General features: G+C 53.9%; 6 protein-coding genes across 6 annotated transcripts; 3 read left to right on the top strand and 3 right to left on the bottom strand.

Moving 5' to 3' along the window:
- Positions 1 to 285: 285 nt before the first annotated feature.
- B0T26DRAFT_506713 (uncharacterized protein) lies at positions 286 to 1481 on the bottom strand. The gene is made up of 2 exons (XM_060435397.1): positions 1387 to 1481; positions 286 to 1327 (listed from the first exon to the last, which is right to left on the bottom strand). Exons 1-2 carry the CDS (start codon positions 1397 to 1399, stop codon positions 441 to 443), a joined length of 900 nt encoding a protein of 299 aa, XP_060290451.1. The 5' UTR covers positions 1400 to 1481; the 3' UTR covers positions 286 to 440.
- Positions 1482 to 2401: 920 nt separating this feature from the next.
- B0T26DRAFT_658887 (thioredoxin-like protein) lies at positions 2402 to 3236 on the bottom strand (the record flags this gene model as incomplete). The annotated part of the gene is made up of 2 exons (XM_060438908.1): positions 2402 to 3113; positions 3172 to 3236. 2 exons carry the CDS (start codon positions 3234 to 3236, stop codon positions 2402 to 2404), a joined length of 777 nt encoding a protein of 258 aa, XP_060290450.1.
- A 567-nt stretch (positions 3237 to 3803) lies between these two features.
- On the top strand, positions 3804 to 4400 carry B0T26DRAFT_744366 (ribosomal protein S27-domain-containing protein; the record flags this gene model as incomplete). The annotated part of the gene is made up of 3 exons (XM_060444406.1): positions 3804 to 3806; positions 4068 to 4130; positions 4218 to 4400. The coding sequence occupies 3 exons, from the start codon at positions 3804 to 3806 to the stop codon at positions 4398 to 4400; spliced, it is 249 nt and encodes an 82-aa protein (XP_060290449.1).
- A 1424-nt stretch (positions 4401 to 5824) lies between these two features.
- On the top strand, positions 5825 to 6877 carry B0T26DRAFT_659070 (ribonucleotide reductase inhibitor-domain-containing protein; the record flags this gene model as incomplete). Its single annotated transcript, XM_060438924.1, has 1 exon — positions 5825 to 6877. The coding sequence occupies one exon, from the start codon at positions 5825 to 5827 to the stop codon at positions 6875 to 6877; it is 1053 nt and encodes a 350-aa protein (XP_060290448.1).
- Positions 6878 to 7508: 631 nt separating this feature from the next.
- Positions 7509 to 9051, bottom strand: B0T26DRAFT_607852 (uncharacterized protein; the record flags this gene model as incomplete). The annotated part of the gene is made up of 2 exons (XM_060435846.1): positions 7509 to 8784; positions 8897 to 9051. Coding segments are annotated over 2 exons (1431 nt in total), but the record flags the coding sequence as incomplete, so codon positions are not given.
- A 339-nt stretch (positions 9052 to 9390) lies between these two features.
- B0T26DRAFT_731976 (tRNA synthetases class II-domain-containing protein) lies at positions 9391 to 12196 on the top strand. Its single transcript, XM_060443077.1, has 7 exons — positions 9391 to 9923; positions 9996 to 10590; positions 10659 to 10717; positions 10794 to 10842; positions 10906 to 10913; positions 11125 to 11562; positions 11678 to 12196. The coding sequence occupies exons 1-7, from the start codon at positions 9537 to 9539 to the stop codon at positions 11918 to 11920; spliced, it is 1779 nt and encodes a 592-aa protein (XP_060290446.1). The 5' UTR covers positions 9391 to 9536; the 3' UTR covers positions 11921 to 12196.
- The last annotated feature ends 125 nt before the right edge of the window (positions 12197 to 12321 follow it).

Below are 12321 nucleotides of genomic sequence, written 5' to 3'. Positions count from 1 at the left end.
CCTTCACCTAGTGAAGGCTCGTCCAATTGTTCTATCTTCTTCCTAGCCAAACCTATCCTCACACTGTCTAGATAGGTTAGTAAATCTGGGTGCCTATAGTAAATCACCTTCACAACCCATTTGTCTTCCATTTAGGCATTTCATTTTGCGTCAAAATAAGCATGTCAAGCATGACGGCGGAAGGAAGGCGACGTAGAACTCATCACCAGCCAAAAACGCACTTGAGGCGCACAATTCTGCACGTCATCGACATTCACTAAACACCTCGGCATTGTGAGTGAATTGCTTGAATAGCCAGCCAGTCTCCCACCGCTCTCGCCTCCCATCCCCCATCATTTCCCAGCAGCGTACCTCCGTCTCCAGGGGTTCGGTTTCCTTCTAAGGGGTGGCATATCTACACGCAGCCCTGCCCTCTGGCACTGTGACTCGAAAGCTGGCTTTCATTGAAAGGCAGCAGAGACAGCGTCGGCAATCTCAACCAACTGGCGCTCTTCATCCGCGTCAAGATCGTCAAAGTCGACTGTGTTTCCTAGAGCGATGTTCCAACCTATATTGGTTGCATTACTAATTCGCTTATTCGGGATCCAAACCTCCTCGTCGGAATCATGACCGGTAAGATCAGTGCTGCTGACAAGCTTCGGCCCTGACTTAATGGCGGATCGAGCATCAACTGTGGTTGACGGGTCGTCTTTCGTGAGGTCGATAAGCCCCTCGGGGTCCCGGGCCAGGATAGCAGCTTCCCATGCCATGGCGCCTGCCTGAAGCTGACTGCTGGAGGTGACAGCGGGATCAGACAGTATGAGCTCTGGTCTTGCGGGCGGCGGTATCGTCTTCATGTCTGTTTCCTTCTTCCCGTCGAGCTTTGGTGTCGCCTTCGCTTTCGCCTCCTTCTCTTTACTAGGCGTTTGAATCGCTTGACGGTAGTCGCAAGGCCTTTCAGGAGCGTTCCTTCGCGTGCACTCCAGGTACTGGTCTTTGTAGTTGAAGACGTCCTTACACTTCTTCAACAGGCGGCCCAGACCACATTGAGGGCACTCTGGGTGCTTGGAAGGCGTTGGGGGAGCCGTGAGCATTGGGTCTTCGTTCAAGAGTTGGAGGAAATTGCACTCGGGCTTGCTGCATGTAAATCGGAATTGGCCAGCAAACTTGCCGCCGTTCTCGGGGTTGACTCCCCCTCTGACCTTGTGGCCAAACTGGCACTGTGGACACCAGCCATATTTGGGTTCCGAGGATCGCGAGCCGAACTGTTTCTGCGCCTGCTTTGGTTTCTCTGGCGTCTTTAGGATGGCCTTAGAAACACGACCCCCAATCACCGCATTTGAAGGACCTATGACGGTGGTAAGCATTCTGCGAGCGCTTGACTGGCTCCTTAGTGGGATTTCTGACCTTGTCGAGACATGATGTCTTCTATGAAAACGTCGAAAGGGAGGTGCCTCAACCCCTCAGTCTAAGATCGCCCTTTCTAAGAGGAGCGGAGGTGCTTTTCTGCGGAGTGACTGGGCCGGGGTGGTATGCGCGCGACCCTGGGGCGCAGCGGCTGGAGGAGGTTGGGCACACGATTGAGCTAGCTCATACCTCGAAGAAAAGAAGGAGGGTAAAGGCTTGAATTGCAAGGCAAGGCGTAGGAAATTGTTGTAAGTGTCAATGTAGGAGTGGCTAGATCCTTCCTTCTCCCTCCTTGAGAATGCGTCGGCCGTGAATCTCTGAAGACCGGATGAGAATCCTCGCGTAAGTGAGGGGTGGTGCAGTCAGCTTTCTCCCCCAAAATGCGGAAAACGTAGCCCTGCCCAACAGTTAGCCGCTTCCCGTGTGGACTTGCACGAAACATGACCTACTCAGGTCCCAGAATAGGATCGATTCTAAAGAGCGATACGGCTCGCCTCCAATCTCTACGTTAAGAAGATCATCAGTAGAAGTAGGAGACATACCATTCGTAATAGGCCTACACGTAACCCAAAGCGGCTCACCATCAGGAATATCAGTAATGAAAGCGCTGTTAACACCTAAGACGTCGGAGTTCGTATAAAATAGCTAACAAGCTCAACCAACGCGATCAGCGCGCATGCCTCGTCACGGCTTCCGTCCCGTCTGTCAAGAAAAGAGTCGGGCAGCCAGCCACTCTCAGAACAGCCATTGCCATACGGCCCCGGCCCGTTACCATGTTAGTCGCTGAGGGATGAGGTATTTAGTGCAGAGGCTATTACACACCCAGACGAATCTACGAGGCTTTTCAGCTCACGGGGTGCATCCTGGGTAATGACAAAGCAGGACTCCTCAAAACTCAGGTCACGATTTTAAGCGCAGACATTTCACTGCGCCTGGGAATTGTGTTTGTACTTGATGATCAACCCCCTCACTAGAGGGTAGTAGGCATGAGGTACGCTGTGATACGCTCTGTAGCTCAGTCCCAGTCATCGCCATCGTCGTCACCCCTTGACCGATCGTTGCTGCTCTTGATGCCTTTGTTCACGAACTTCTCTTCTTCGGCATCCTCGGCCTCCCTTCTCCTCTTTAGCACCCTGATGTCGTTACCAGGAACTGCTCCGACTTCAACGAGCAGCTTATCAAGATCCAACATGCTCATCCGCACTCCGTTGAGAGTCATAAGCGTCACAATCTGCTTCAGTATGTCGCAATTGCTGTAAACCAGTATTGTGGGGCAATTGCGCTCGGGGTAGTTCTCGATGGCTTGCGACGCCCGAATCTCGCAGAACTTGATGTCCCCGTACTCCCGCGCTGCTTGGCGCCATAGCTCCGAGAGCACCCGTGACTCAACATTTGTGGTCAGAGACGATGTAAGATTGACGAAAACCACCCCTTTATGAGATGCGTCGGTAACTTCGCGTGAATAGTCGGGTTTGGATATGGGATAAACTGAGCCGTGCACACCCCTTTTTTGTATCGAAGATAGCTCTTGAAGTCGCCGCTGCCGATATTGCTCAAGGAATTCTTCGTCTTCCTCGTCCTCAAGCTCATCTAACTCGTCGAGGTTCTTGCCTTCCAGCCGGTTTTCGTGCGCGAGCCGACGAGCCTCGTTGATCGCTTCCTCGATCATGGGAGTCGGGCTCGGGGGCTTCTCCGGAATAACGCCATGTTTCCGGAGGATATCATTCCTGAATGGTCGTGTAAGCATACATACAAGAAAGGAGATCAGACATTATGGAAGCCTACCATTCCGTATCGGCGTTGGGGTCGTCTATAGGAACGGCAATCCGCTGGTCTGTTGGAGTTGCCATTCTTAGATCAAGCTACCGTATGCTTAGCTCCAGTTAGTGGACTTCCCAGCGCGATTGCAGAACAAAATGGCGCAGTATGCCAGAAGAGAAAGCGAGCCCAAGGGGGGTCTTTTGGTCAGATTCAAATAAAAAACGTTTATTTTGATATTGCTGCCTGGCATTGATCCTCGATGGAAAGAAAGCTCCCGTCGTCGTCATTGCTCCGCACCCAACCGCCCCGCTCTGTGAACTGCACGGAACCCCACCGTGGAAGAGCTTCGTTCTCCAGAAAAGCACAGCCTGGAGCGGGCCCCACATTAACCCCCAGGGTCTGTGCATTTCAGCCTTTGATTGGTCACGCGAGCGAGCCCTAACCATCACTTTTCCAGTCTAGCCAATATTCGCTTCTGGGCTCACAGACCGAAATTTTGCCTCGAACTTTTATGTCTGCTAGGTATCGTCCACCTCCCCTCTTTTCCTCAACCATCAACACGAGCATAAATCTGCCGCCAACCCCCCAGATTTCATCAATCAACCAAAAGCTCGTCGCCTCGGCATCGACGTCCCGATTTTTCACAATCAGTCAAGATGGTAAGGCCCGAAAATTTCCGATTTTGCTTGCCACCCGCTCGTCACGACGGACCGCATCTCCGAGATGGAGGAAACACGCATAAACATCACTGCGAAGAAATGATGGAAAATGCGGGACAATAGAGAAGATATCGAAATCGAATGCGGCAGCCGAAATGTGTGAGGGGACGTGTTCGTGAAAAGGGTTGGACAGAAATGGGGACCAGGCAGAATATTGCAGATCAGAGCATGGAGTGGTGCTGACTGTTGAATTCTATAAAGGTTCTCGCCGTTGATCTCATCAACCCCAGCCCGGCCGCCGAGGCCCGCAAGCACAAGCTCAAGGTACGCCGTCTCGAACAACCCCTTCCGGCCCGGGTGGAAACGTCGCCCGGCCCGTGGTGGCCAGCCGGATACTGACAAGGCTCGCAGGCGCTTGTGCCCGCTCCCCGGTCGTTCTTCATGGACGTCAAGTGCCCCGGCTGCTTCACAATCACTACCGTCTTCTCACACGCCCAGACCGTCGTCATCTGCCAAGGCTGCACGACCGTCCTCTGCCAGCCGACTGGTGGCAAGGCCAGACTCACCGAGGGATGCTCTTTCCGGAGAAAGTAGATGGTCTCGTTTGGCTGTTTTCTTTCCTTCGACATAATGGCATGGTAATGGGGTCATTTTGGTAGCTGCAAGGCTTTCTTGAGTCGGGCGCCTAGAAACATTACTCGATCGTCAATCAATTCTCATTTGCGGATAGAAGATGGATTTACCAAAATTAACCTCAAACCACAACAAAAGGGGCGTTTGGGGTCCGGATATCTTGCATCACCACGTCGACACTTTTTCCCGACCTTTTTTCTCCCGACTATGCGTGGTTTGACTTCGTCTTTTGAGCTGTACAGGCAGGTCATTACTGCAGGGGTTGACAACTAGCTTGGCAAGGCATTTCACAAGTGTTTAGATGGGGTCTGGTCTTGTCACGGGCAGGTGGCGGGCTGCCGCTAAATGCGAGGACGTGGATGGGCTGAGGATCGCCGAAGAGTCTGAGTTCAGTGGACAGGATAGGAGAGCACTGTTGCTCTACGATGAATTTCACGAAATTCATGAAAACAGGCACCTGACCGCAGGCTTCCCCACGTGATGATTTGTTATGACGTGATGTTCTCGGCCAGGTGTGTGAAGCTAACCGGCTGATTTTCGATGGACTTGAGGTGACTTCGCTTTATACGAACTCCCTCAGCTGACAATCATGGACTCTTAAAAGCCATGGGCGAATTTAGAGATTAGGTTGTTATTCTCTGTAATCTGCAAGTAGCCTAGTTCTGGTTGTTTCACGAAGAGCCCAGGCCGGCCAGGAAGGCAGGGCAGCCAGGAAGTCCTGCGCCGCATACACCTACGGTTGCTCTGTTTCATGCCGCGGCGGCCAAGTTAGGATCCCGCATCTTTTTTTGTCCTTGCCCAGCGACTGGTCAATCAATGCCTCAAAGTAACAGGCAGTAACCAAACCAAACAAAGCTAGGCAACTCAAATCATGCGGCTAAGGGTCATAAAGCCAAATTATCCAGCCTCTGAAATCTGAACGATAAAGAACTTCCATGAAGGTACCTAAGCTGACACGGCACTTGTGCTGTACGGAGGAGTTATTCTTGGAACACTGGGAACAGGGACGTCAAAGAATGTCCCACTTCCCCACGCAAACGGACGTAATAAATGCCAAGACCGCGAATGATGGACCAATCGGCTGGGCCCAAATTCAATTAACGCGACAAAACACGGTCGCGACTTCCCCATGCATCCCCATGCCCTGTCCGGCCGGCAGCCCGATCGTCAAAGTCGTCAGGCCTGTTCTAGCGCCCCCCCCCCCCTTCACCCCCAGCCTTCTTTCAACCATTTCCAATTCCTGGTCTGTCATTGTCAGACACATCGTCGCAAGTTTGTGATACCAGCCCGACGTCAATACGTCGTTTTGCGACAAGTCTTCTCAGCACCAATCCCCCCTTTTTGCCAAGCCAAACGACAACAAAGAAAACAAAACTTGCAGGAACATGTCAGGCCCGCGAACCAAGCGCCAATTCGCGGGCGCAGCGAGCGATCTAGCGCAGCGACAAATCACGTCCTTCTTCAACAAGTCCGCCGCCTCGCCATCCTCCTCTCCAGCAGCAAGTGATTCCGCAGCGCCATCATCGTCCGCAACCACCAAAACACCATTCAACGGTCCAATCCTACCCGGACACGTGCAAGCCAACCTTCTCAGCGTGGGGATGCGCGTCCGGAAGTCGGTGCCTGAGGGCTACAAGACGGGCAGCGTCCGCTCTGCCTTTTCGCTGTGGAGCGATACTAGCGACAGCGTCCCTATCGCCACCGAAAGTAGCGCATCCTCGACATCTTCGCAGCTGCGGGAGCTCGAGCCCTTTTGCGGGCTGAACCGTGTCGGCGGTCTCGCCGTGCAGCAGCTGCCGGCTGTGCCCTCGTTTGGCGGGCGCCGACAAGCCGTGTCCGTCTACAACGACGACGACAATGATGAAATGGACACGATGCCGCCCGTGCCTGGCCTGACGAGCAGCCAAGAGTCGGCGGTAAGCAGCGCCGAGAGTTACATCAGCACCGCGGAAATTGCGCCCGCGACGATCGTCCCAATGCGAGCAGCTGCCACAACGCGCAAGCGCATCTACGTGGCCGAGGACGAGGAGGCAGGCGACGGAGATGGCTTGCAGCGCCCCGCTGCGCTGCTGCAGCACGGAGGGCCGTGGAGGAACCGCCAGGACTGGCTCGACGGAGAAATGTCGCCGCGAAGCCTGGCGCCGGTGGGCTGGGAGGAGAACTCGCGCGTGCTGGCGGTGCCGAAGCGACGGCAACAGCCGCACCACCAACAACAACAGCAGCAGCAGCAGTTGCTTATTTCGCCGCAGGGCCTGGGCGCAGGCATACGCAAAGTCGGCAGTGCAGGCGATGCTTTATCTTCAGCCTCGACACTTGCTCATGCCGACCAGGAGAACATAATGGTGGTGGACGAGGACGATTTCCAGGAGGCGGCCTTCCTGGACTATCGACTGAGAAGCGGTGGCAGCGGCATTGGCAGCGATATGGACGTTGAGTGATCGGATCCGCTCGCTCTCGCCCTCCATCCCCTTATTCGTCTTTTCCGCTCACCAGATGACCACACACCACAAAATTGATGCTCTCACAAAGAAACATAGAGCGACGACGGGCAGTGATGAGGCAAATCATCTTTTGCTTTTCATTTGTCATACCCCTGATCCTCACCCAGGTTGGACTCCATCACCAGAGGGCGGCCTACAGTACTTGGCATATTTTGGCGCGGCGTTTTTTTCTATCTGGGGAAACATACCATATCCCGTAAGGGCAGAGGCATGGCTCGGTTTGGGCCGAGCTATAGCGAAAACTGTATGTACAGTACATCATGTTGTAAATCAATTAGAGACAGCCGTACACAAAGACAGGCAGACACAGACAGGAAGTAATTTATGTCATGTCGTTATCAACCTCTATGGACGCTAAAAAGGGGGAGACTCATATTATACAATAATACGAGCAAGAACGCCGAGGAAGAAAAACAGACATACTTCCTTAGGAAACCAGGGGACTACGGGTGGCTCCTTGAGATAGCCCAAGACAGAGCGAGAATGAAAACCAACCAGATCATCCAGATTATAGCGAGCAGGCCCAATGCAAAGAAAATGGTTTGCAATACCCGAGTCCGTATTAACGAGCAGGGAAGGGATCACGAAAGTCCAGGAGGTCTCGTTGCCCGTAAAACTCACCAGCGATAGTGATGATCATGTTCATGGTGGCCCTCATGTTGATCTGGGATCTCTCTTTTTCCCGCTGCTGCTCGCTGTCGTCGTCGTCGTGATTATGGTTAGACGTCAATCTCTTGCCTTCCGCATTTAGTGAGCCGTTTTCTAGTGTGGGTTCCGGAGCTTTGGCGGTATAGAAATTTCCAAGATTCTCGAGTTGATCGAGAAGTCTGGTTTTTGCCGCTGCAAGATCGCCGTCAACGTTATGGGAAGCAGTTACGGCGGTGGGTTCGTCAAGCACCTCCCCATCGTCAATATCCATATCCATCTCTCCGCCGCTGTCGTGGTTGGGGTCGTTTTGATGAACGCTAACTAGGCCATCTGCAGCCTCAGCGGGCATAGGGCCGGTTGATGCTGCCGTGCTGTTCAATGCACTGAGTTCCAAGTGAGATGAATCGTCCACCACGTCTGCCTTCGTATTTTCGGGGACGACCTCCTGCTCCTCATGTTTAACTTCGTCTGGAAAATTCTCACCATCCTCCTCAAGTTCGTCCCTCAGCGCAGCCAGCTGCTGGTCGTTAACCAGCACCTGGACCGCAATACGGGCTAGGTCGCGAATCCAGCCAATCTCGTCGTAGCCCATCTCGCCTCCGTCTGGAAGCCTAGCAAGGAGGGCCCACACCCACCGACTCGTTCGCTCTGGGAGCTCGTAGCCGTGGCGGATGAGCTTGCCCTTCATAATCACCCGCAACAGCCTCATTACGCCGAGCGGGCTCATAGCGGCAACCTGGACAGGCCGTGGATCGGTATTAAGGATGCGGCGGGTCCAGATAGCGGCGGTCGGGCTCCCGCTCCCAAAAGGGCCAACGAATGTCCCGTTTTCTCTAGGCAGAGCTTTTACGAAATTGTGCGGTGGTTTCCGGTGTAACTGGGCCCGGAGGGACTTGAATTGTTTCATCAAGGACGCGTAATATGCCTCGCGCAGCTGTTTGTTGATCTCAGCTCGATCCCTAGTCGCGTGGCCGTCCTCGGCACACTCGCCTTCCTCGTCGGATGATGGATGGGGGTCCGGAGCTGCTATGAATGCGCCATCATGGAAGAAACCCCTGAAGTCTCCTACGCCATTGTCATAGATGTTTCTATCTACGCTACCATCGTCGTCTGTGCCGGAAGGTTGGAGGTGCGACGGCAGCTGGGGCCCAACTCTTGGGGCTGAAATGACAGTCGGAATAGTGTTGGCTTGATGTCTGCAATACTTACCATATTAGCAACATGCTGCTTCTGGTATGGGCAAGAAGGGTGTGGTTTGATTCAGCAAGAGGCAATCAAATCGTCATGGATGAAAGGAGGAATACGCACTGGACAGAGCTGAGGTAGGCAAGAGCATCGCCATCGTCCTCCCATTCAAACTCGTCATCGCTCGAATACGGAGTCTCGCCGATGCCTGGGAAAGCAGCACGCTGGCCGGACGCAAGGTCGATTCTAGGTTCGACGGATTTCTTCTTCGCCTTAGACGTCGACGACGGAGATAGCTTCTGCTCTCGGCGGCGCTTTTTGTAGTATTGGTTGGACTGGTCGTCGCTCCCGCCGCTCTCGCACGGGTCCAAAGCCACAATATCGCGCTTGGAGCCCATTGTGGTGGCTAGTGTCTCACGAGTGACTGGGACCAGGGAATGTCAGGAAAAGGAAAGGGCTCGTAGCGCGCCGCTGTGACTTGCTTTACCAACCGCGAACGGTTTTTGCGGGGGTTAGGGTCAGCCGTGATGGGCGTTCCCGGTTCGGGTGCCTCTGCTGCCCCTCATATGCCACCCCGCCAAAAAGGTAAAGTGCCCCTCCACCACCACAGCCAATATCCTCTTATTGCCTAACGGAATAAGGTGGCTCGGAATTTGAGTCATCCCACCCACTCACTTGTCGCTGAGCATTCCTCCTGTTGACTTTGTGGTCTTCCAACTCTCAATTCCCAATTTGTCTTGACCATTCTACCGAAACCACAATCATGGCCGAACAACCGAAGCCCGCGCCTGCCCCGGTCGCCGAGGCTCCTGCTCAGGCTCCTCCTGCCGAGGCCTCTGCCGCCACAGCTGCTGCTGAGGCCGGCGACGAGGGCGCCAGCACTTCCAAGAAGGCGGCAAAGAAGGCCGAGGCCAAGGCCAAGAAGGAAGCTGAGAAGGCCCGCCGAGCTGCTGAGAGAGCTGCCACCGCCGCTACCTCTGACGCCGCAGCCCAGGCCGAGGACCTGGCTAAAGACAACTATGGACAGGAGACTGACGTCACCAAATACTCGCCCGACGCCGGCCACATCAACCTAAAGACACTTGGAGAGGAGAGTGTGGGCAAGACGGTTACTCTCCGGGCGTGGCTTCAGAATTCTCGCATGCAAGGGGTGAGGAAGACAACAAGATCCCCAGTATGAAGAACTTGGCTGTTGGGAAGTTTATTGACATATTGGTTCTAGGCCAAGATGGTTTTTGCAGAGCTGCGGGAGGAGGGCAACTGGACCATCCAAGCGATTGCTGCGGCGAACCCCGAAGGTGCCCCCGTCAGTCGCCAGATGGTCAAGTGGATCGGTGCCGTCAACCCCGAGAGTTTTGTTGTCGTCGAGGGTGTGATCCAGAAGCCATTAGAGCCCGTCAAGTCTTGCCGCGTCTCCAACCTCGAGTTGCACATCACCAAGTGCTTCGTCCACGCCGCGGCTCCGACGGTCTTGGGACTAACCTTCGCCACCGCAAACAGACCCGTCACTAATTTCAGCGACGAGGAGGCCAAGGTCGAGGAAGGGGTAGAGAAGCTCAGCATCGCCCCGCCAGGCGAGGCCACTGGTGTGCCTGCTGCCAGCATGATAGCCCATTTGGAAAGTATAGTCATGCATAAACGCGCTCCAGTGCAGCAGGCCATCGCCGATATAAGGGCCGAGGTCAAGCAGCTGTTCCGCGAGTACCTCCGGTCGCTCTCTTTCAAAGATTTTGAGCCGCCCAACTTGATCTCCGCGGCTTCTGAAGGCGGCGCCAACGTCTTCCGCCTGCCTTACTTCGGACAGGACGCTTTCCTAGGTGGGTAAAAGCAGGAACCGCTCGCTTCCCCCCCCTCTCTTGGCTTGAAAGCTAACTGCATAATGTAGCCCAGAGCCCACAATTCTACAAGCAAATTGAAATCGCAGGTGGGAGAAAGCGTGTTTTCGTAAGTGTACTTGTTGCCCGTCAACCAACGTCGCCTCCCCCTGGCTCCGTTTGCTAAGTAGTGCCACCCAAAACAGTCCATTGGCCCCGTCTTCCGGGCCGAGAACAGCAACACGCCCCGTCACAGTAATTTTGACATAGCGCCAACTTAATATGCCCAGCTATCTTACTGACTTACCTCTCTTTTAGTGACCGAGGTAAGAAAGCGCGATTGTGCTATCGCTTCTACTCGGACGAGTATTTTCAGAGCCGCCAGGGGCCTGGGGCCGATTGCCCCACAGTAAACATCGGTTGGGCCAATAAAATACAAGATTGGCCGAAGAATTAGATATAGGGGCTGCAGTTCAGAAATCACTTTTCCGAGTGGTACGTCAGGTCGATTTAGGGATTTTAGCTAACGCGATTTAGTTCACGGGTCTCGATCTTGAGATGGAGATTGTCAAGGACTATCACGAAATCATGGATACGATAGAAGGCCTGCTTCTCTACATCTTCCGTGGTATCAAGGAGAGATGCTCCGAGGAGGTCGAGTTGGTCCGCTCCGTGTACCCTTCGGAAGAGTTCCTCGTCCCTGAGCCCGGCCAAAGCGTTCTTCGCCTCACCTTTGCCGAAGGCCAAAAGCTCCTTCGCGAAGAGGGACCCGAGGAGTTCCGCAATGTGAGCGACGACGAGGACATGAGCACGCCCCAGGAGAAGGCACTTGGCGCATTGATCCGAGCCAAATACAAGACGGATTTCTTCGCCCTCGACAAGTTCCCCGAGGGCGCGAGACCGTTTTATGCGAAAGAAGACCCGAAGAACCCCAAAGTAACGAATGCCTACGACATGTTTATGCGGAACCAGGAGGTGAGCTTTTTAACCCCCTTTCCCCTCTCATTTTCCTCACCTTTATCCTCTCACAACCCTTTTGGGGAATTTGAGAACAATTTTGAATAACCCAGTTACTGACAATGAGGTACAGATTCTATCAGGTGGCCAGCGTATCAACGATCCCGTTGAGCTTGAGGCACGTATCCGGAAGAAGGGTGTTGATCCCCTCAGTCCTGGAATCAAAGAATACGTCGACATTTTCCGTCAAGCAGGTGTCCCAGCGCATGGAGGTGCTGGCTTGGGATTGGATCGCGTGGTTGCTTTTTATCTCAATCTGCCGAGTGTCCACCTGGCCGCCTACTACCCGAGAACTCCCAAGAGACTGACGCCGTAATCGGTTGCCTGTTGCCAGATTTGTCGTGTCTCTACCTCGTTGTCGCGTTAGATAGGGTGGGGCTTTAAATGGGATTATGCGATATATAGATTGAAGTTGGTCCCAAAAAAAAAAGCCAATACCCGGCGGAAGCATGAAGCACAAGTCCAATATGAAAGGTTCTCGGATCCGGCTACAACTGGCGCATCACATGCCGGCCGCTCCGCTCCACACACCCGAACTTTGAACGGCCCGGAGCCGTCAAGGTTCGGCACAACCATAGATTTGCTGCCCGATAAATGGGATTATATTGTGGTCTTTGCCTTTAGATGGGACGTTGTGACACACTGTTGCTGAAGTTTGTCGCAAGATTTATTCCCTTGAGTCGTCAAATTTGGTTCAACACTCGCGTAAAGGTCTAG

Source organism: Lasiosphaeria miniovina (assembly GCF_030549165.1).
Source record: "Lasiosphaeria miniovina strain SMH2392-1A chromosome Unknown B0T26scaffold_8, whole genome shotgun sequence".
NCBI classification, from domain to species: domain Eukaryota; kingdom Fungi; phylum Ascomycota; class Sordariomycetes; order Sordariales; family Lasiosphaeriaceae; genus Lasiosphaeria; species Lasiosphaeria miniovina.
This window is presented reverse-complemented; position numbering and strand designations above follow the sequence as displayed.